This window comes from Ixodes scapularis, unplaced genomic scaffold, assembly GCF_016920785.2.
Source record: "Ixodes scapularis isolate PalLabHiFi unplaced genomic scaffold, ASM1692078v2 PGA_scaffold2__306_contigs__length_199485367, whole genome shotgun sequence".
Classification (NCBI taxonomy): Eukaryota; Metazoa; Arthropoda; class Arachnida; order Ixodida; family Ixodidae; genus Ixodes; species Ixodes scapularis.
This window is the reverse complement of record NW_024609857.1, coordinates 97030561-97054958: the sequence shown is the minus strand read 5'-3', so window position 1 is coordinate 97054958 and position 24398 is coordinate 97030561. Positions and strand designations below refer to the sequence as shown.

Sequence of the window (24398 nt, the reverse complement as noted above, 5' to 3'; positions counted from 1 at the left end):
TCACCAGTTGTCTTGCTCCAACTTGGCTTCCCTCGCAGCTGAAAAGAGGGGGAACGCTAAGAGGATAATCGTTCCTGCCGAAAACCGTGGTTTTACGTCGGCACTTAATGCTTTGAGAGAAATTGAATGCAACGGATTTCTTCGAGTGAATGCTTCACGATTTACACGGGAACAATTCGGAGCCCCCCATGGTACTATTCCGTCTTTCTCAGCACGTAGTACTGCTGGGCGGCACCGGAGAGGCCGGTGACAAGACGCTTTCCTGGAGCGAGCTTCTGGACTCAGGCGACTCCGATCCCCCTCCGTCGCCCGAGTACGTGGCGGGGCAGCCGTGCTGCCTGCCGCTCACAAGCGGAACCACGGGCAAACCCAAGGCGGTGGTACACACGCACGAGTCCCTCCTCGCCAGCGTGCAGGCTGCTGGGTGAGCCCATAGCAAAAACGTCGTTCAGAATCCGCTGACTCGCAGAAAGTTCGCTCTATGCCCCGTTTTGCATATTACGTCCGACCGCGGCATACGCTTTGTGATCCGACGGAGCCATTCAAACCTCGCCAAAAGTGCATAATCACGGCGCCCGTCTTCTTTGGGCGTTTGTTGCTTATTCCGTAACACGCAGCGAAGTATAAAAAGCGGATGATCGCGTGGCTCACTTGCGCTGCGCGTGATTGATAATAGCCTCATCTATACTCACAAAGCCTGGCAGTTCGACGACGGAGCCATAGAGTGCCCGGTAGCAGATTTGGAGAACGAGGATCTGGTAGCACAGAGCATTTCTCGGAGAACCTGGACTTCAGCGCACAGCTTTTGCAGCGGCGAGCATCCGGAACATGGATTTCAAACACGACCAGAAACGACGCTGTGGCGCGAGGAACGCGAGGAGGACGAGCGGACGTTCCATCGTTCGGGAGACGAGTGTTTCGGCGTCTCGCCGCAGCGGGGCGCCCGTCACATGGCTCTCCACTCATCCGTTGTCTGCCACTTAACATTTTCCATTTCGGCCGCCGCTTCTAGGGGCGGTCTGCCAGGCTTCGACGGTACAAAGGAGGCTATGGATTGATTTAGACGTTGACAGCAGACGCGCAGAGACGATCGGCGTCGGGCCGATGCACTTTGGACGCTGTTTCTTTGGCTACATCGGATGCGATCGGACCTCCATGGAGTGTAACCGAGCACATGCTGCTGACTGGTTGCCTGCGTTATACTAACGATGCTTCAGTCGTCTTTGCCTTCGTGTCACCTGGTTTCTAGTTGAGCGCGCTCCAAGGTCGTTACCGCGGTTTTCGCCAAGTTTATTTTGAAACACCGTAGCGAAAGACTTCGCGAAACAAGTTGAATTTAGCTTATGTCATGATTATTGAAATAACCTTTCGTACTTTATAAAAGGATAATATTATCTTTCTCTGTTTCCTTCCATTTTCCGGGTTTTCTTCGTTATTCACTAGCTTTAACTCCCGGAGGAAAGAAAGAAGAGAACAAAAAGTGAAAGCCGTTTACAAATCCCTGTAACGCCGAATTGGAGCGCAGCTCTTGAGGAGGAGGAGTGAAGGGTACTGAGGGGAGGGTAGACCCCTCCCCCTTCTCCTCCTCCTCCCCTCATTCTTTAATATGCTCCGGGGGGGTGTCACGTGACTTCGGGGAGGGGGTCACGTGACCTCGGGGAGGCGTGACCTGGGGGTAACCTCAAGGCCACGTGACCCCAAAGGTGACCCCCACGTGACCTTGGGGTCACGTGACCTGGAGGGGTCACGTGACCTCGGGGGGTCACGTGACCTCAGAGGGGTCACGTGACCTCAGAGGGGTCACATGACCTGGGGGTCACGTGTGGTCACGTGACCTTGAGATGACCTTGGAAGGGGTCACGTGACCTTGGGGGTCACGTGACCTGGGGGGTCACGTGACCTTGGGGAGGCGACCACGTGACCTCTGGGGTCACGTGACCTCAGAGGGGTCACGTGACTTGGGGGTCACGTGACCTTCAAGGGGTCACGTGGGGTCATATTGGGGTCACGTGACCTTGAGATGACCTTGGAAGGGGTCACGTGACCTCGAGGGGTCACGTGACCTTCAGGGGGTCACGTGGGGTCACGTGACCTTGAGATGACCTTGGGAGGGGTCACGTGACCTTGGGGGTCACGTGACCTTGGGATGACCTTGGTTACGCCGACGCCGACGCCGACGCCGACGGCGACGCCAATGCCGACGGCGACGCCGCTCAAGCCGGGAACGGGCCCCTAAGAGCTGCGCTCTAAAAGAACAGGGGGAAATGCAGGGACCTCTGCGTCCCAACTGCGTGGACACGTCATCGCGACGTAGGGGGATCGTCAAATTCTAACTGACCACGTGCGTGAACCCGAACGTTGGGGCGGAGCCTCAAATAAGAATCATTCTAGTTTGAGGCTCCGCCCCTTCTTTCTCGATACGTCACAACTCGAAAGGTACCCGTTTGCGACCAGAATAGCACCCCTAGAGATTGAACCAGAGGTGATTGACGATCTATAATATTGCCACGTGTGTTTAAAGCGCAGCTCTTAGGGGCCCGTTTCCAGCCTGAGCGGCGTCGGCGTCGGCGTCGGCGTAACCGCGAGGTCACTTGACCCCCAGGTCACGTGACCCCTTGAGGTCACGTGACCCCCTCAGGTCACGTGACCCCCCTCATGTCACGTGACCCGCCTCAGGTCACGTGACCCGCCTCAGGTCACGTGACCCCCTTAGGTCACGTGACCCCTTGAGGTCACGTGACCCCTTGAGGTCACGTGACCCCGTAAGGTGACCCCGTAAGGTCACGTGACCCCCTGAAGTCACGTGACCCTCTAAGGTCATGTGACCCCTTCAGGTCACGTGACTCCCCTCAGGTCACGGGACCCCCAGGTCACGGGACCCCCCAGGTCACGTGTCCCCCTCAGGTCACGTGACCCGCCTCAGGTCACGTGTCCCCCCTCAGGTCACGTGACCCGCCTCTGGTCACGTGACACGTTGAGGTCACGTGACCCCGTGAGGTCACGTGACACCCCTCAGGTCACGTGACCCGCCTCAGGTCACGTGACCCCCTGAGGTCACGTGACCCCTTCAGGTCACGTGACCCCCCTGAGGTTACGTTACCCCTTGATGTCACGTGACCCCGTGAAGTCACGTGACCCCTTGAGGCCACGTGACCCCTGAGGTCACGTGACCCCCTGAAGTCGTGTGACCCCCAGAGGTCACGTGACTCATGTGACCCCTTCAGGTCACGCGACCCCCCTCAGGTCACTCAAGCCCCCTTTGGTCACGTGACCTCAAGGAGTCACCTATCCCTCAGTACGCTTCCATCTTCCTCCTCAAGAGCTGCGCTCTAACCGGCGTTACAGGGAATTGCAAACGGCATTCACTTTTTTTTTTCGAACCCGGGGCTCTTAATTGCATTTCAAATGGCATGCTTGAGTCCCACACTCGATAACTTAGAGGGGCACTGAAGCTAAATTTGAGTCCAACGTAAGGATGAAAATATTGTGGTGTCGTCTATTTTTAATAAATCACGAAATGTTGGCGCGGCACGGTCTTTAATAAATGAAAAGCGTTTTAGTGGCCTGTACCAAGCGAAGCGCGTCTCACCTGCTGGTTGCACAAGCTGGTCCATTGCTCTGCGCAGGCACCCGGATCAGCTGTCGCTGGACGAGCAAGACGTGCTGGTGTGCACGAGCATGCTGAGCCACATGTACGCGCTCATGGTCTGCGTGTGCAAGGGAATCGTCCAGGGCGCTTCGACAGTCTTCCTCCACTACCAGGCCAGCACGGAAACCCTCCTCGAGGCTCTTCAGAAATACCGGGTGGGCGACAGAAAGAAGCGCGTGATGGCTCAATAACCTGAATTGTGTTTTTCTCTTTTTTTTTTTTATGGAGCGGAGACTTTTAATTACGGAGGGCAATAGAAGGACTCCAGCGAATGACGAAATTCACAATATAATTAGACTTTAAAACAATTACATGTGAGCATAAGAAACGTCTAGCTCAATGACCCCTGCGCACATCACATTCCTTACATTTAATTGTATGATAAGCATTGTCGTTGTCTGGGGATCTTCCATTGTTTGCCATGCTCGGGTGCCATTGTCTTCTGCGGAAAATTGAACTCACAGACGTTTTTAAGAGTTCGCGTTGTCCCGGAGTCCAAACTAGAAAATCCCACGCAGCGCAAGGGGACAGCTGCTTCAGGCGTCGTTATTGTTCTCAGCAACAGCAGCGGCTACAGATCACGGAGACAACTAAGCGCGAAACATTGCCCGGCCACCGATACAAAATATCTAGCTTCGACAAGGGATCCTAAGTAGAGAAGATGTGCCACCGTATTTTTCTCCATAAGTGATGTGCCCTGTAAGTGCTGAAGTGCTGAATGTCCCGTAAGGGCTGAAGTTCCGTCACCTAAGAAGGCGAACACGGTGAGTGGATTGAATACGACTGCTGTGTCAGCATTTGGCTCAGACTCGTCTTCAATCAGGAAGGACACGAGTCCCAGCAGAACGCTGACGCAGCATTCGTGTTCGATACGCGCCGCGTTTTTGTACTACGTCTCACCAACACCGAAAGCTACAGGGGAGAGAGTGTATACCGGCCTGTTCAAGAGGAGGGAAAGGAGGAACTGGGAATGCGAGCCCTTCTGTCACGTTGCTCCTTTCCCTCCTCCTGAACAGGTTGGCATACTCTCTCTGCCCTGTAGCTTTGGCTGTACTGCACGGTTTTAGTGAGACGGAGTATAGGTGACGTAGAAATGTTCGCCCTCCAGTCTTGTAACCTCCGAAGTGTTGGCCTGACCCATCTGCTCAATGAGTTGGTGGATTATTTTCTTATTGACGGAAGCATATTTACAGAGTGAAATGCATCGGGAAATTACTGCCGATGATCGAAGGTCTTATGGCACAGGTGAATTTGTGCACGCGTTCATTGCTGCGTTATGTAAAATACAATGCCACCGTCCGTGGACTGCAATTGCAAGGGGCGCTGTATGTCCCGTCACAAGAAACGAAGTGCTGGTACCACCAAACGAGGGTCAGAAAAACGCGCACTCGGACAAGGATGATCACAATCAAAAGACACGGCCTCTACTTCAATACTTAAAACGCAAGGGTGGTTTGGCGAACTATCACTGTCTAGTGTCTCCTTAGCTTATAGGTAAAAGAGGATACTACGAAACGCACATTAAATGTTAGAGTCATTCGATTTATAATAAACAGTGTACACCGGGGCAGAAAATGCAGGCACATCCGGTGTAAGGAAATGTACTTCCGACATGTGCTTTACGTTGTTAGGCTGCACTTGTAAAATGGTACAGAAACTGCAGTGAATGAACGGGCCAATAGAAGGCTGGTTCACACAGCACCGTTTTCTAACGACTTTTACGTTACGTATAAGTTACAAAAATATTCGTTTCTCGAATGTCGCGTGCCAGGCAATCTCCTTGAACCGGTAGCCATGTTTAATATGAAGCACAGATGTCCTGGTGAATTGTGCGCCAGCTCTCGTAACGTAACTTAACTTAAAAAGATAAAAAAAAATGGTTGTGCGAACCAGCCTTAATATTGATCAGTGCAAACATGGTAAAGCACGAAGTTTTGTTGCAGCACAGACGTGTTGCAATAAAACATGCCTGGTTACCCCTTCGAGCCCCCTTTTTACTGCTGTCTCGCAAATAGACCGATGTCACCAGCCAGTTTGACTACGCCACCGCTGCCGCAGTGCATCGAGGGAACTTTAGTCTTTCTGCACGTGCGACAACTTCGCTGGAGCTCTGCGCGCCTGGAGCACGAGAAAGCACGAGAGGGCCGTTCGCTTTCTGTGAACTAAAGTTATGGCGACGCCACGCATGCGCCGAGCGCTTGGTGCGATCGGTCTATTGTTACTGCGATAGCTGTTGTGGGGACTTAATGTGAGGGTGCAGCGAGGTGTCCTTCTGTTTCCCCACTCTCCAGGGTTCCAACATTTCAGTGGGGACTTCCCAGCTGCATTCACGGCATCGGCATTGCGCCAGGCAGAAAACTTCGTTTCACGTGCGCTCGCAGTGAAACGCTTCGCCTGACGTCATGGGCCTTGCACTGTCCCGTGACGTCAGGCAAAGCGCTCGCACTTGGCTCTTGCCAGGCGACAGTGCCTTCCCTGGTTGGCGGCCGGGACGCCACTACACATTCCTCACCGTAGAACTCAGGCTGACCCACCAGTCGTAACGGTACAACTGTCGTCCCGATTTCAAACTCAAACTCACACTCTTTATTTCTGTCCGTTTGGAAAGGAGAGACAGAGAAAAAGGCAACTCAGTTGTTGCTTGAGAGCCTCTGCCTCCCCACAGCAGCGAAAGAGGACAGCTTGTACATACACATGATGTGTTTTTCACCATCACACTAATAGCGCAAAAATAAACAACATTAGATGGGGGAGGGGGGAAGGGGGAAAAGTAATTGATTTAGCCAAGTTTACAAATTCTAGGGGCACTCCCTTACAAACATGGAACGTACATTTTTTTATGGTTTTATTCAAAACTTTTACATTCAGTTCACTCAGGGGATTTAAAAAACAAGGTACTATATATTTCAACGTCTGATCACCGTAGTTCGTTCTGGAGTGCGGCACTAACCATGTGTCTACAGACCTAGTTTCATAGGCAACCTCTCTCATCCTAAGATTGTAAATAGACATGAATACATTTTCTTTCTGGCAAAAAAAGACCTTTTCAATGCAAGCAAAGGTTTATAGTAATATTGATTAGGAATCTGTACAATATTCAATTTACTAAATAATGAACTAGTATGACTATCATACTCAGTATTACATATAATGCGAAAAGCTTTTTTTGTAAAGTGTAAATTTTTTTTTGTAAAATTTTCCCATACCAAGAAGCAATAATTATATTTTGAGTAAAAGAGGGAATTATGTAAAAGTAGCATAACCGCGATCGGGATGATGTGGCGATATTTGTACATTATACCTATAACTCTTGATATTTTTTGACGTGTCTTTTGTACAGTCTCGTCCCATGACATGTATTGATTAAATATAATTCGAAAAACTTTTACGCTTTCAACTATACCTATACAGTGTGTTCCAAGAGAAAGAATGGACATATAGAAACAGTTTGTATTTCGTGATCTAAATAATACGGCTTTTGTTTTACTGGCATTTATTTTAATGAATATAAATTTCTCCAGGCATTTAACTTTTCCAAAAAAATATTTGCGGCACTTATAATCTGATCAGCATCATCACCTGAAAAGAATATACTGGTATCATCAGCGTAGATAATGAGACTTACATTTTTATCAATATTTACGATGTCATTGTTGTATAAATTAAAAAGAAGTGGTCCCAGAATGCTCCCATGCGGTACGCCGGCAGTCTGTTTCCTAAGATCCGATTTTTTTTTATTTATTTCAACACACTGGAATCGATAACTAAGATAACTTCTAATCATATATAGAGTAACGCCACGAATGCCATAAAGATGCAGCTTTTGAAGTAATGTGTCATGATTGATCCGGTCAAACGCCTTTGAAAAATCTGAATATTCCTAGTGTTAATAACTTTTTTTTAATATTGTTTAAAATTAATTCCTTTTGTTTTAATAATGCAAGTTCGGTAGAGAAACCCCTCCTAAATCCGTATTGACAGGGCGTTAAGATAGAAAACTTTTCGCAGAAACTATACAGCCTGTGATGTATTATTTTTCCTAGAGCTTTTGAAAATATCGGTAAAACAGAAATTGGTCTATAATTTTCGGGGTTGTTTTTATCTCCAGCTTTATATAGCACAGATACCTTTGCTACCTGCATTTTCTGGGGGAAAGTTCCGTTCTCAATCGCTAGATTAAAAATATGTGTTAAGCAAGGAACAGCCGACCGAAAACATGCTTGATAGGTTTAATTAGAAAATCATATATATCGGAGCTCTTACTATTTTTTTAAGCTTTGGGGAACAGAAAATACTTCATGTTCGTCAGTTGAAAACAGAAACATACTATGTGAAACCTTCTGGACATACCTAACGGCATCCGCACAGTGTACACTCTGGACAAGTGTAGCAAAATGATCACTAAACTTTTTGGCCAAAGCAACCCCTTCTACGACGACACCTTCGATTTTTACATCTGTTACTTCATCTGCATGCCACCCTTGTTTTATTAACTCATGTACTTTTTTCTACGCTACGTCGGATCATCTGTCATATTGAAATAAATTATTGAAATACACGCGTTTAGCCTGCCTTAACATTTTTGTTAACTGATTTCTAAGTTTCTTAAATGCAACCAAGATGTTAACATCTTTAGTGTGCACGAATCTGTGGTAGAGATTATTTTTGTTATTTATATTTTTTTGTTTCCTGTAACCCAGGGCTTACAAAACTTTCGAGGAACCCTATGAAATTCATAGGGAAATCAGCGATCATAAATAATTTTAAACCTTTCAAGAAAAAAAATTAAAGGCTTCGTCAGCAGACACGCTAGACAGCACCGCGCTCCAGACTTCGGAACTTATGTTGTTAAAAAAGATCAAGGTTTCTAGCGCTTATATTTCTAAAATAGATCTGATCATCACAAATATTTTTGAAGCTGTAGTCTACATTTGCAAGCATATATATTGGAAGGTGGTCACTAATAGTTTCCCCAACCACTCCAGCAACTATGTCCGTTTCTGAAATATTTGTTAAAAATAAATGCAACAACGCCGTATTTCGGGGTTTAAAGCGAGTAGGCTGGGAAATAACGTTGAAGAGTCCGTGTGACTGATATAAAGTCAATACTTCAATTTTATGTGAGGAGGACGCAAGCATGTCTATGTTAATATCACCTCCAAAACAGACAGACAATTTGTTTTCACCAAGAAACTTAAAATACACGTGGAGAGACTCAAGAAAGGAGGAGAAATTACCACTTGGCGGGCGATAGACGACAGAAAACAAAAACAGTTTTTCCATGTTGTAAAGTTAGTATTTCATAATCACTTGTAATAGCTGTAAAGTCACTTAAAGGTGTGCACTCAAGACCTCTTTTTACGTGTATACATACTTCGCCACCTACTTTATTGGTTCTGTTTGCACTAAATATTTCGTAATTCTCAAGCCTATCTACTTCTTCAATATTGTTTACCATGTTTCTCTGAGCGTAATAACATCAAAAAGAAAATTAAACCCGTCCAAAAATATGTTTAAGTCATCATATTTATTCCGTATCGATTGCACATTTGGGTGAAAGAAAGTTGCACTTTAGGTTGGATCTTGGAAACAAGTTCTTGAATACAAAACAATCAGACTTCTTTTCTTCTTTCTTTCTTTATTAAATGACAAAACGAATTGGCAGCCAACATCTCCAATTCTTTTGTCATTTAATAAAGAAAGAAGAAAACAAGTCTGATTTCAGTTTTTAACGAAAGAGTTTTGTCATTCATAGCAAAAGAAAAAAAAACTACCAGCAGCGTAGTTTTTTTTTCTTTTGCTATGAATGACATGTTTGTACCAAACGTATTGGTACCATGTTTGTACCAAACGTATTGGTACCGCCTTGCCCTTGCCCATTCTCTCGTTTCCCAAAGAAGTGTTTTTTCCTGGTTTGTCAAGTTTTCCAAGATGTATGCTTTGCTACGAATTCGCTTTAAGTTCATTCGTTTCTCGAGCCACAGATCCCAGTTGCTTGATTTGAAAAGCGAACCGAAATTCCGAGTATCTTATCAGGGCGCGAGGGAAGCCGATGCAAGGCCATGATTTGATCTGCTGTCAAGTCGGGCACTTCCAGTTGCTTTGCTAGGTCATTTATCTTAGCCAAAAGGTTTTTCTGTTCGCTCATGGGTATCCAGTGTATTTCAAGCTTTTGATGCGGCTCCTCCATTCAAGGTGGTGAACTTTTGTATTAACCTGTCAATCTCCGCTGTTGGTTATGTTTTTTTCCAAATGCGCCGCCCTTTTTTCAGTTTTTTTTATTTCCCCGTCGTGTTCATCCATTTGCTTCAGCACTGCATCATATTTTGCTGACATGTGCTGAAGTGATTGTTCCATGGCATCCGCTGTTTCTTTTAAGTTTAATATGATGTCTAGTTTAGCGTTCATGCTGACCAGCATAGCAGCTACATCTAGATCTTTGTTTTGTTTGCTGCTCTGACTGCCTCGAGACTTGGCTACTTTACATGTCTGGCAGCGCCAGGTTTTACGTGAAGCATCACGTGACTCTTCCAGGACGCCAGAACAAGTACCTATATGGTAAGAGTACTGGCACTCTACGCATGTGATTTGCGAGCCTATTTCCGGAAAGGCTTGACTGCAATGTAGACAGATTTTTTTTTTTTGAGTCATCTGCCATGTTGGAGCATCTGTCAAGTATCGCAACACAGCAAGAAATAACAGCAAGAATTACAGCAGGAACAAAACAGCAGCAGCAGCAGCAGCAGTAGCAGATGGTAAAGATAAATATCAGTTTGTACAAAGCAAAATAGTACCAACCTGCAATGACGAAAAAGCGTTGCTTAGGTTCCAGCGTAACCTGCTGCCACTGCCGCTCTGTCCCTCAGATCAAAGTTTCTAGCGTAGTATTGCGCACAGTGTGTTGTCTTTCCTACATATACTTCAGTAACCATAGCGCTGCGTTGTGTGTTTGATCGAGTACATAAAGATGTTACTAAGCTCAATAACAGGGATGTTATAGAACGTAGTAACACTTCGTTTACTCTATCACACACAACATAGCTTCGTACTCAGTCATTGAAGTGCCATCGATAGCCCTATCGCTGTCACTTCTTCATACACCGTGGTTCAAAGTCGCGGATCTTTACTTTTTGACTTGCCCAGAATCTAACGAGGGCTATGCTTGTCCATCCTAACACCAGGCGACGGCGCTGAGCACGGTGCCGTTTGTGGCGCAGAAGCTGCTCGCCCACCCGCACCTCGACAGCTACGACCTTAGCTCGCTACAGCATTTGACCACGGCCGCGACACACATCTCCACGGACATTGCCAGGGCGCTTTACGACAGACTCCATCTGACGAGCTTCACTCAGCGTAAGTGACTGCTTTCCGAGACATCCATGGCCGCGGCCTCCTGATTGTCACCGCTGCGCGCTCGGGCTGCAGCCATCGAGGTATCCGTCGACGAGGCTACATACGGTTCGTTTCACACCAAGTCCTACCGCAACCGCCGTATACAATCCGTCGGGAGAAGCGAGAAAAGTGCATCGTCATGGCGCTCGTCGTCTTGTGGATTTGCTATAGCACCGTCCGCACCAATCACGCACAGAAATATTTAGCGCAGAAACACGGCACGCGATCGGTTTAGCCGGGGACAGCAGAAACACAGAGACCACGAGCGCCGTGACGGGGCACCTTTGGCGCTGGTTAGTTTTTCACCACAGACACCAGAAGTAGTAGGAAAAAGATTAAAGAAGAACGAGCAGTGTTCACCTGCTTAACTCGCAGCAAGAACAAGCGGCAACGTGATCTGGAGCCCATTATTTGCCGCCAAAGCTGATCATAGCATAGCACTTGGATTGGCAAAGCACAAGACACGCGCCGACTTTAAGAGATTGTTATGGTTCGGCTATTGTCGTCATTGCAGCGATTGGACACGGGACACCTCGAATGCTTTTCGAGCTATTGATTATCAAGAGCCCGAACCCAGTGCTCACGCAATGTTCGGGTTTGACCTATGTACCACATTCAAATATAGCCATTGGAGGATACTTCGACCCTCTAGCTACGTCACCAAGTTCTGTGAAGGAGAGATTGAAAGAAAACGCTTGCTTTTGTCCTTTAAATTATACCGCAACAAAGGAATTCCTTGGTCAGTGGCGTCCCATACAAAAATGGTCTATGGTCTTCTGTGGAAAATTATATTTTCCATAGACGATCATAAAATTGTATTTTCGGGTTTCACTAGTGCCAATGAACTAAGCTAAATAAAATTAAAAAAAAAAACCTTGCTACTATTGTTGCACGGCCCCTTCAAAAACAGCAAAACCTTCAGTTATAGTTATACGCATATAACGGGAAGTATTTGCGGCTATCGAGAGGTTGCGCTAGTGTGTCAGTTTGTCCTCCTGTCGTAAGTATTCAGGGTGGTAGTAAGGCAGTCGGTCACACTCTAGCGCAAATTTGTGAGCCAGCCTTTAGATAACAGGTCATATTGTGTTATTGCGAAGGCAGCTTGCTTTAGGGGGCCACAAGCTTTTTCGATCAGTTCAGCTATCTACGTGCAAACAGTTGTAGCAAGGTGCGCCGCTCAAAGGAAATGTTTATATATCCTAAAGGTTGTTTTTCGAATAGGTTAGTTTAGCTTACGCAAGGCGAAGGGAGAGAATGCCACCTGAAAGCTACTCTTCTTTCAGATGGCCCTTTCGATACCGCAAGAAAACAAGTATTTTGTGAATTCTTCAAGTGCGGCTTTCTACATATACAGTTAACATGCAACATGCACCAGACACGGTTTCCAGATACGCTGAGTTAACATATACAGACACCGTGAACCACTTGCAACATCTGAATCACTCCCCTATTGACTGTGCCTTCGAGCTGTGCAAACCGTTTGAAAGGCAATAATTTCGAGAGGTGCATTTCTGCAATTATTAACGTTGCAAGTATTTTCCTTTTTCTTAACCGTATTCTACACCAAACTTGATTTTTTTTTTGTTAAGGTTGATATACTGTCTTTATATGCGACGCACCAAATTCCACACGAATGTGCACACTTTTCTCTGATGTGTTCTAGCCTGCAGATAACGCTAGAGGCGCACATGTGCATTACCGGAGGGCGAAATACGGTTTCCGAAAACTCCCTTATCCTCGTGTCCCCCTTCCATGGACGCTGTCCGCAGTGTACGGCCAAACGGAGGTCCTCTTTGCCACTGCGGGTAGCTACGGGAAGCCGCCCAACTTCACGTCCATAGGCCAATTGGGCGCAGGACTCGAGGCTATGGTACGTCTCCTACTTATACTTTGTCGAGGAGAGTGCTTTTGTGTGTGCGTTTTGCTTTTGTCAAGTAAAAGTCGTTGATTCAGAAGTGGAAATAGGTTTTGCTAAAGGGCTAATAGGAAGCGGGTTTCGCTCACCTTCTTGTCAAAGTGTCTGTCCCTCAAGCGAGAGGTTCATGCAGGGACCTGCGTAACCATTAACACGACACTGAGACTGTGACCTAACGCATAACGTGCAAGTTGTTTTCCCCACGAAAGATCAAGTAAAATGAATCGTGCCATACAAATTAGATTCCAGAACTGCTATGTAATTGCACTTTTTCCAGGAATATAGATATGATGATCGTGGTCACACTGCATCACCACAATTTGCCCTTTCATTGTATGTATTTTGGCCATTCTTTAGAGGCGCTTCTTTTCGCTGCTACATCACAAACTTTAAAATTGTTTACTGGGCCATTTTTTCGCCATGATGGGGACACTTGGAACAAAATCTCGCGCTGCCCACGTAAAGAAAAGTGCTGAACACCTGCTCGTTTAGACATTGACGAAAGTTGCACCGGCTTAGATTCGTGTAAGCTCCGTGATAGACGCTGATTGCTCTAGATTAGTGGTCCAAGAACACTGGTCAATTTGCACAGCTGATTCAAACGCTATTTTGGTTACTGAGTGAGTGAGAAAAAAACATGTCTTTATTTTTTGAGGAGATCACCTGCCTTTACCGAGTTATCCCGAGGTAAAGGGGGTAGGGATGTGTGGGCTATGAAGTGTTGGGGTAGGCGATTATGGTCCAACTAGATGAAGTGATGTGACCCCGATCTTGTGTATAGTTCGCCAGTAAGTTAAAGCCGACCTTCCTGTGCTGGGGTTAGCCCTTGGGTCGGGCCGAGTCTTTGGCCAATTGGCCAAAGACAAAGGACAAACACAAATCTCCTTTGGAGATTTCTGTTTGTCCTTTGACCCTCTTTTTCCCCTTGTTCAGGGATTATTTTCATCATTTATACAACGGATTTGAGCTTCAGCGGCTCACATTAGCCCTCGCGCTGTCGCCGAGCGCTGCATGCACCGTGTACGCCACGTGCTACTCGGATAACGGGTGACGCGCTCCGCTCTCAGATCCGAGATCCCGAGACCGGAGAGGTGCTGGGTCCTGGTGAGCGGGGCGAGCTGATGCTGCGAGGACCAGGGCTGATGCGGGGATACTGGCCTCTCTTCGACAAGCCCGTCACCGATGCCGACGGCTGGTGGGGCACGGGTAGGGCCCGTTCACGTGCTTTCGTGGTCTGGCCGGCCAGGCCATCCAGTAGCGTCTAGAAAACAGTCGGCGAGGGCGCAAGCGCTACGTCAGCGATCGGCTGAAAGTCGTGTTCCCTCAGCTAGGGCACGAGTTGCAGCCAAAGGCCGACGCAGTACTCGCGCGGCGGTCTTTTTTTAACGCGAGTGCGAAATCAAGATATTCTAGGAGTTAACCATTTGGTTTAAGAAGCAAAAAAAGAAGCCCCGTCAGAGAAGCACTCGACAGGGGGCTGTTCCTTGGCGCAGGTGATCAGTGCTACAGCGACGAGCAAGGCTGGCTCTACCTGGTACAACGCATGAGCGAGTTGATTCATATCCGCGGTGAGAAGGTGGCACCCGCTGATGTTGAAACCATCCTGCTGCAATGTCGCGAGGTAAGCTATTGCCAGCTTCGGATGAATTGCGGACAGTGGAGGCATCAATTGTAGCACTAAAATAAAATATCAGTGATGTAGTTACGTTTTGTAGTATTGTTATTTATTAACTTTCTAAGCTTTGTGGCAGGCGACGAAGTGGACAGAACCTATCAGAAAACAATTTTGACAAGAGGGACAGGAGAAGACTGAATTTGGAGTCAAACTTCGAAAGGTTTAGGATATGCTATAGACTTAAGAGTCACGATAAACATTTATTGTGAGTTAATGAAGGTATTACAAAGGGCATATCAAACAACATGTGAGGAAGAAGAAAAGCAACCACGCCGAACCACACCGAAGTCAGAAATAATAGTAATAATATTAATAATTTTCTTTATTTTCCCAAAAACACATTGTTGGGGGAGTTATGGGAAAAAATCTGTTTACAAACAGTTTGACTGGTTCCAAGCCCCTTAGAAATGTAGCACCAGTGTAGCACGTTGTTAAATGTTAACTTATGTATTTAACAAAAAGATATCAATCAATCAATCATGCGTTTATTGCGTGTTCCCAAACAGCCGTTGGGCCTAAATACGAGTACACCCACAGTGACCCACACAAATCCAATAAAAAATCAAACACAGTCACACCCTAAGTTAGCACACATGAGTGAGACATTTTCTTAACATTGGAAAAGAGCAGACAAATCAACGTTTGTATTGTAGGGTTTATTATACGTGTGCTGAATCCTAGACGAAGCAGTGTTACAATGCAACGGTAGAAAAGTGCTCTAAACCTTGTTTGATGGAATCCCTACGATGATCTTAATCGCGCCGAAAAAGGGGCATGTTTTATGTCATGTACATTATCTCCAAAAACGAATAGCTCTGTTATGCTAATGCCTGAAGAATGACAGAAACTTTAAATAAGCGTCATCATTTGTCTAAAATTAATACAACAGTAATTTTATTACTACTAGATTTTTGACGAAATTTTGGTTTATTATCTTTGAAAACATCGCTACGAAATAATTGCCATTGTAGTTTAATTATAATATAAAAGTCATTTGGCCACGTCTGACGGCTTCCAGTACAACGGCCAAAAGTAGATCCTTGAGGGTCCAGAGCTTGGGGATTCTGCAGGTACTACAGGTGGCAGGGGGTCTAGTCTTCCCTTATCTACCGCGTTAGTCAAACATATTGTTGGATGTTTAAAGATACCGCATAAATCGGTTTCTTAGCATATCGCGCTAGGATTTATCACAGAGGTGCCCAAAGGCAGTTGTTCTTGTGTATCAAACTTTCTTTGAAGAAACTTACCCGTGTTAAAAAGTACAAGTCAAGAACTCGAAATCCCAGTTTAGGGCAACTGTCTCTTAACGAAAGACGTCTGACTGCCGCAACAGCTAACAAATGACGGCAAGATATCAATAAACAACACATCTGTATGGTTTTCTTCTTATTGTGTTGTGTTAATTTGTTATGTTTTACTCTTAAGAATAAAATAATCATACACTTACCATTGGCACGGAAAAATAGCCTATTTCTTCTGGCTCAGAAACGTACATCATCAGCGATTGCCGAAGTCGAGGAAAGCGCCCGTTGCGGTCGCCTGCAATCTTACGTGCCGCTATCTCATGGCTGCTGTGCCAATCAGACACATTTCATTAGCAGACGGACGCCACAGGTAGGGATTTCGAGTTCTTGTTTTCTAAATTTTTTACTCAAGTAAGTGTGTTTCCTGGTATTTTGATCCACAAAATCCACCACATTCAGTCATCTTTGTGGTAAATCCTAGTCCGATATGTTAAGAAACCGATTTATGGGGCCCCCTCAAACAACCAACAATCCCTTTGAATCACGTGGTGGTACAAACGTTTGCTGTTTCGTGGTTGATAGTTTGCTGACCATCCTGCATGGAATTCTGATTTTCCTCGAGTAACGAAAGCGCGTTCTTTTTGAAGGTGGCGGACTGCGCCCTGGTGGGCGTGCCAGACAAAGAGGCGCAGCAGCTACCACACGCCATCATTGTTCCTAACAATCACGTCGGAAAAGACCACTTCGTCAAGTTCATGGAAGGCAGGTCTCAACTTTTGACATATCGCGTAATTCGCTGGGCTTATTAGCCGTGGCTTCGGAGAACATAAAGGATTTGGGTTGGTAGAGACGTTTCGAAACTGAGAACCGGGGATACCCAGAGCGATCTATTCCTGCACGCTACCTGAAAACAATTCCTAATATCGATGGGCGGAAAATCTGCTAAAAAGAGAAAACGAAGAAGTAAAAAAAAGAAGGGGGGGGGGGGGGGGGGAGTGGAGTGCGACAGTCATTGTGTCTTGCGCATTCAGTTTACTGAATATAGAGGGCGACAGGCATAGAGAAGTCAGTGAACAAAATAAAGTGAACATCAAACGTGCTCATAAAACTGTTAAAAAAACACAAAAAAACAAACAAACAATGTATTAGAAGACAGGCTTTTACAGATCCTGAAAACATCTGTGAGTCACGATCTCGGTGTGTTTTATTTTTTTCGTATTGACTTCTTAACCAGATGACAGATGATCACACGAACCTTCAATGGAAGTTACATTGAAAGGGTCTGGGGGGGGGGGGGGGGGGGGAGAATGCAGGGACACGCGCAGAATTGAGATAGCAAACTCCACCGATATTTGGGAACCCCTATTTCACGGTTAAAGAATCGATGAATAAAATAATATTAATAATATTTTATTAATATAATAATATTTAGAGCAAAATCTTGACTCTGGGCTTGCCTATCGATGCGCCCTCAAATCAGATGATGCACGACACTACTTCATGTTTTGCTATCCGCTTCGACATGCAAGCCTTCTTCAATCAAGTGTATACGCGCACTTCTGAGGAATATTAAATTGCAGTTTAGATCACAAGACTGCAATAGATTCAGCGGCTTGGAAGAAGTGACAACGAGACCGGATTCTGCCTGTTGTACAGTATACGGTGGCCAAAGTGTCTCCCACGCTTTTAAACCAACCGGAAAAAATTGGCGTCTGGACACAAGACCCTCAAATCTTCACCGAATGTGCATTTAGGTAGTGAATAAGTGTAGTTATTTTACTGTAAAAAATGACACCAACAAACCCTCCAGTGTCAACGGCGGATGTTTTCGTAGGCGACCGAGTCGATGAACTAAGTTGTTGCGCCATCTCCCAATAGCCGTAGCGAGTAGACGACGTACTCTGCTGTGTGCTCGCTACGTACGTCTATCGGGAGATGGTGGCACAAGTTACATTCATCGCTAATTGAGTCGTCTGCGAACGCGCACGCCGTTGAATTGGGCGAGTTTCTTGGTCTAATTTTAATAAGAAAATAACTACGCCTTGACAGCGCCCCTCTGCAGGTGTACATAGTTTGAAGATACGTTCATTAAAAGGTGTGCAAATCGTTTTTGATAAAAGACGTCCACCGACTACTTTGGTACACTCAGAAAAAAGACGGCACCCTGTGGTATTTCGGCAATGGAAGCCACAAATGGAATAGCGGTGAAACTGTTTCGAGCGCCCGGCTTCTTAAAAGGCTCGATGCAAGGTTCGCGGACTATTGGGGTTATGCTTGACATAAAAGTGTGCTTTGAATGTTACGGCAGAGATATAAGTGGTTCAATATAAGATGCCTTAGGGAACTTCATTTTGTGACTTATGAGTGATACTATGACTGAACATCCTATCTTGTAGCAGAGTAAGGTTAAACCATATTTGGCATTATTGAGTAAACCAATACCGAGGCAGAAAAGTCTTTTATCACACCGCGATTCCAGAATCGCTGAAACCCGAGAATCGGCTACTCCAGCTAAAGTGCTCCCGACCTTGCGTCAAAAAACGTTTTATGTTTCTCCCACAAGTGGAATCATCGATTTTTGACAGTTTTGTACTTTGGACATATATTTAGCCCGGCTGCTTCGTGCCAGATAAAATAAAATTAAAATAAAATAGAATTACACAGGACATGGCATCCGAAACGTAAAACTGTAAGTTGCACCAGAGTTTTACTGATGTTGTATATTGTCACGAATGACGAGGTGACGAAATAAAGATTAACAAAGAGAACTGAAACGTTTAATAGGGCGCACTTGTGCCCAAAAGAAAAGGAAACAGAAGATAACAGCAGAGCATCGCGGTCGTCGAAGTCGGAGTAACAGCAGGATCGAACGCTGGGGCGAGACTGACTGCGGCTCGCCACGCGGAGGAGCCCCTTATGTACCCGCGTTGGCTTCTGGAACAATCGGCGTAGAAGGTTCGGCTACTAGAAGATTCGGACCTCAAACAAGCAATAGTGATCTCGAATTTAACAGAACATTAAACTGAAAGAATAAACAAAAGACGCGTAACTCCCGGGAATGGAACCCTGGGCCTCCGCGCGAAATTCAAGCGCGGTAACCACTCGGGCACGCACGCGCTTGCTCGCTGACGCGCGTGGCAATATACTTCGGCGCGTGGTCGAAGCCATCTTGCCTGTCTTTTTATGCGGAAGGTCCATTATATCATTTTTCAGATACTCTGGAAATAGATCTCACGGAAGTCTGTGTACTTGAGCAATTCATTCAGGCGATGGGATGGTCTTTAACCTGCAGTGTGTGCGTTTTCACAATTTCCACATGTTTCTCCTACAGAAAACGCGCCGCCATACCTCCACTTGAAAGGTGGCGTCACACTGACAGATGCCATCCCACGCAACAGACTCGGCAAGGTGGTCCGCCGGCAGCTGACCGAGTGGGTGCTCCGGCAATCGAAGCACGAGCGGCAGTAGACCGGGCTCATGTGACACATGCCACCGACGGCTACCGCGTGCCCAATTCCGAATAATTGGGATATTACTACCACTCCTGCATCTGATCGTCTTGTCACGTATATGAAATAAAAGTAACGATCAATATGCAGACCAAGTCGGAAAACTCAGCTCCAGTTTCATAAACATCCACAGCTTCGCAATGGCTACGTTTACATAAATGCGATCGTAGTGCATCGAATCGAGCAGAGACCATTCACACGCAGCCTCTCTTCTTACTTCTTCCTCTTCTACCCAACTGCTACCAATCAAAATCGTGAAATCCCAACTCGATGCGCTACGGTCGCATCCATGTAATTGCAGCCAATGGTCGGTGACAGGTGAAGGACCAAGTAGAAGGTCCACCTCCAGCACGCGCAGGTTGCCTCCCGTCGGGCTTTAACTGCACGTGCGCCAAAGCGTTTTCAAAGGCAAACAGCTCAAAGCAGACAGCTTCTCAGGGTTCTTAACCAACACCACCTAGACAGAAGGCCTCCGCATGGTTTCCTCTTCTTCTATGAAACGTCATAACAGTCGGATCGCGCTCGGTCGGCTATTTGACCCGAGCCCGACCTTCGACACGCTGATTGGCCACGAGCCGCAGCCGAACACTGACGCAGCACTCGTGCCCAATCTCTCGCCTCGATCGATCTGACTATGATGACGCGTGTGGAGGCCTTCTGTCTAGGTGGTGGTGTCTTAACACGCCACCGACTATGATGGTCAACGCTTGCCTCATCCATTCGCCACATGTCACGAGCATTGGCCATCATAGTTAAGTATATAGAAATCATGCTTATTTATTAGGGTGTTTTCTTGTGTTAGAAGTTTCCAGAGTTGCGTCGGCATTGCTTTTTTAGCTTTCTTTGTGGGTGTTGGCGTTTTGGAGGGAGCGTTTGCGTGGGCAGAGCGGCCGAGATGCGTGAGCGGTTCCCCCGCCGGTCGTTAAAGGGGTGGTGCAGCGATTTTATGATTAAAACAATTTGCATCTCGTCATTTTTACGTTGTTTATCGTATCCCAGAGGATAGAGAAAACACTTCCTTCATTAAAAATGTCGCGATTCCGCTGCATAATCGCAAAGCAAAAGTCGAGCTTTTTCCACCACCTGCAGCCCCAAGTGGCAGCCGAAGGAACTACGGCGGAAAGATTACGTGACCTCGCTCGGCTCTAAGCTGCAGCATAGCGCCCGCTAATGTACGCAGAGAGAGGGAGGGGAAGCGTCCTCCGAGATAGCACACGGGAAACTACACGGCACTCCGAATGACGTCACTGGGAGTGCGACCAGGTGGGACCCTGAAGACTGGGAGTGTGTTGAGGGGTGCCCGAAATGCCAATCTTTTTTTTTTTTTACGCAACAACTAGGACACGCAGGCGAAATCGGTTTTCTGTTCTTTACTTCAGAAGTGTCAGGGGGCAACTTCCAGAAATCTTAGACCGAAGTCTGAAAATCGTTGCACCGCCCCTTTAAGAAACGTCTCGGATTTCGGAAGTCTGCTCGGACAGATCCCTGGGACAGCTCGTTCTTGCAGCTGCTTGCGGCTTTTAGCCGAATGTGCCTGTATATGGAGGGTTTTGCCGCTTTGTATAAAATTGTCGCTTTTTGCCCGATGCAATAACTTAGCGGTTGGCGCCAGTCAGGCTGGGAAAATTGCAGAGAACAACTCTACGAGGAATTTAGGTTTGACGGTTAGGGCGCCAGGATGACAGCTCGCCGACCATTGGAGAACAGTGTACCACGTGTGAGTGGCGGAATTTGAAGAGATTGGTCGGTTCCTGAGGGGAAAGGAGGCCCCTACGGGCCTACAAAAAGAACGCGGAGAGGATTTTGAGGGATTCGGACTTTGGATTTGATGGAGAGAAATTGAGGACGGGGGTCGAGACTTTAGACGAGGCAGGATGGTTTCCCAAGTTGGGACTTGTAACTAGAGTGTAAATAAATGCACATAGTTCTATTCAAGCAGTGAGTCGACCCGTCACTCAACGACGTTCGTGCCACCACGCTCCAGACCATCGAAGCGGAACCTGCCTCCCACACCACCGGGAGGAACACAACAACATTAACTATCATGATGTCATGTGTTCGCTTGTCTATACACTCTTAGAAATAGGGATGTATAAGGGTACACCCCTTGTCCCATATGTAACACCGCAAAAAACAATTCGACGTTTAATCCACAGACGTCAAACCGACGACACCAACATTCATGAGCGGCTTAATAGTCGACCGATACAACCTATTAAGATAGCTAATGTACGCATTAAAGGCCACAGTAAGACAATAAAAGTTTATTTAGCCTGTGGGAACCATGGGGCTCCCTATATCCCTATCTAGGTCTAGTTTCGAGCAGGCTGTGGGGGTCGTCGTCACCAATGGCGACGACCCCCGGATATGAGGAACCGAGGCTGTATTCCCCGAAGTGGTGGTTCTCCTTCGCCCACATTCGGGTGAATCTGCCGCCGGTGCGCACTTGAAAGTGATAGTGGACGCGACTACTACCGGCCTCCCCGGGCGCGTCCTTATCTCCGAGGCTACAAAAGCCGGCCCCGAAGGAGGGCCGGGAGCCCTTGTCGGAGGAGGCCCTGGCTCTACGGAGCTCGGTTTTTCTTTGTGGGCCTCCGACTTTCCGCGAATCTGTCTATTGCAGCAGCGCGGGAAAACGAAAAGGACAGGTCCTTTCCCTGCGGGGGATCGGTGGCCGAGTGGACCAGCGCGCCAGCGCACACCAGCTCGGAGCACGTGGAGCGAAAGCTCGCGCTGCAGAACCCAGCATTTTGGGTTCAATCCCCACCCCTGCCCTTTTCGATCTGGGGTGCTATTCTGGTCACAAACGGTAACGTTCGTGTTTCTCGAAAACTCCTCCCCCCTACGAACCGCGCGCTCCTATTGGCCACAGCCCGCGTGATAATTCCACGCGGTTCCCATGGTAACGTTCGCGAAACACGAAAGCAACTCTTTGCCGTAACTGTCACTCTTCGAGCTCGGACCGTGACGACAAAGTGACGTATGACCACGTCCGACCTGCGTAGCACATACCGGAAGTCGCGTAACTAGATTAACTGCGGTATTACTCGACACACCCTCCTCTCTGTTTCACTATGAGTGCGAGCTAGTGCGGGTGTAGGAGCTACAGGAACGTGCTCCGGGCTTTCAACGTCCTTGTCGAGCAGGCGCGCTTGCGCAGTGCAAACCAACGTTCGTGCAAGCATCGTTTGGGGTGATGTGCTCGTGGTTTTAAGTTCTGTTTCTATTGCACGAAGGGGAACAAGCTTTAGACAGGATTCTATACTTCGTTTCAGCTTCGGTCCAGACGCAGCCGGTGCTAGAAGCGCGAGCATGTGGCCCAGAGCAGTGCTTGCACTGCACGAGCGCGCGTGCTTGGCAGGGATGCTGAAAGCCCGGAGCTCGCGCTTGTCGCTTTGGCTGCGTCTGGACCGAAGCTGAAACGAAGAATAGAGCGTAGAAAATGCGGCGATGCTTGTTGTGCAACGCTGGCTCGATTAACGCGTACAATGACGGGTTTTCCGCGAGCACCCAGTAGCCTTCGCGATGCACGACGACTGTTTCTGACGACAACCGCTTGTCGAAAAGCACCGTGTGATCGCAGTGTGACCAGCTGCGCGACGAGAGACGGCGACGATGAGAGGTGATGATCGTCGAGCAGCAGCAGACTAATTGAATCGCACTGAGATTTTTCGCAGCGGGGAACTACAAGAGCGCGGTTGCCACCGATGATCACATAGCTAATGCCCAGTGGATGGTGATCAGAGCCGTGACGGCCGTCGCGAGTGTCGCTGTCAACCGGCTGGGACGAGACGGCTGGGTCGACGAAACCCCGAACCGAGGCAGCTGAGGCATCTGCGAAAGAAGGCTTTTGTCGCCACCACGACAAGCACACCGACGTCGTGGGGTGCGTTGACGGAACCTAGAATCTAACAGAACCTTCGTCACCATCATCATCGGTCTGAAGGAGATCGTCACCGTTCTGAAGGACTCCAACACTTTTCCGCAAACACCACTTTGTCATTAACAACTTGGTGGTAAGTTTACGTTAAAATTTCAGGGTTTCTACCGCTTCGAAGTTAGTGCACGCTTAATACCTATGTCTTGAGTTGACCATTTGTTGCGGTTTGTAGCTACTGTGAATCACGCAATAAAATCTGGATGGGTTGCTGATGGCAATTTATTGTATCAACTAGATATTTTACCTTTTCACGCCAAGCTTCTGGAATTGCATGTCAGTCATCGGACAGTCATAAGAAACACTTTTCGATGCCCTGCAATGAACTACGAACAGTGTGTCCTAAAATGAATCGTTAGTTGTTTAGACAGCAGGAGTTTAGTCTGACGGAGCATGGTAACATTGTTACCCACTGTAGACGGGAAATTTAGCCAGTGCAATCTTGTGGATGGTCGTCATCTCCATGACCAAGAAAAATAATAAAGATACAATTTTCCTCCATTCAACACCTGTGTGTTTAATGTAAAGGTTATCATACAAATTAAAAAGATTGTTGTTTCAAAAGTGACAGTAACTCGTTGAAATTATAGAGTAGTGGGAGCTGGATTTTTTTTTTAAATTTGCCTGTAATGCAGAGCAAATACGCACTGTTGAAGCAGAGTAGATGTGTGAAGGAAAAAACTAGCATATGTACTAAAGAAAGAACCGCTACGTAACGTGAAAAATGTCAGCAACTATCTTGCCATTGTGGTACGAGTTCAGTGGCTCTGCACATGCTTATGGCAGCCTGTGAATGTAGGATGCTCCCCTTATGGTATCATCCAGTGGCAAAGCCAGGGGGGGGGGGGGGGGGGGGGCTTATCTTCGCTCCCCCTCCCCAAATCCGGCGGGCCCTAGAATATACACACAAATTTCAACACCACCCCCCCCCTCCCCCCCGCGTCCCACGTCATAACAACCCAGCCAGCTTAAACCCCCTCCACCCTCACCCCCTTAAAAGTTCCTGGCTACACCACTACTATCAACAGCACTCAATTGATAGTCAACATTATCAAGATAAGCGAAATTTTCTTTATT

At 47.2% G+C, this 24398-nt stretch overlaps 1 protein-coding gene across 1 annotated transcript in view; it reads left to right on the top strand.

Moving 5' to 3' along the window:
- The window catches only part of LOC8034065 (4-coumarate--CoA ligase 1), a 35133-nt gene extending 15728 nt beyond the window's left edge, over positions 1-19405 (top strand). Inside the window, exons 4-11 of the mRNA XM_029984097.4 lie at positions 213-424; positions 3627-3804; positions 10831-11002; positions 12811-12911; positions 14024-14162; positions 14450-14577; positions 16523-16637; positions 19207-19405. Of these exons, the coding sequence (XP_029839957.3) occupies positions 213-424; positions 3627-3804; positions 10831-11002; positions 12811-12911; positions 14024-14162; positions 14450-14577; positions 16523-16637; positions 19207-19343 (1182 nt within the window). The 3' untranslated portion in view covers positions 19344-19405. The remainder of the gene's footprint in view (positions 1-212; positions 425-3626; positions 3805-10830; positions 11003-12810; positions 12912-14023; positions 14163-14449; positions 14578-16522; positions 16638-19206) is intronic.
- Positions 19406-24398: the final 4993 nt, after the last annotated feature.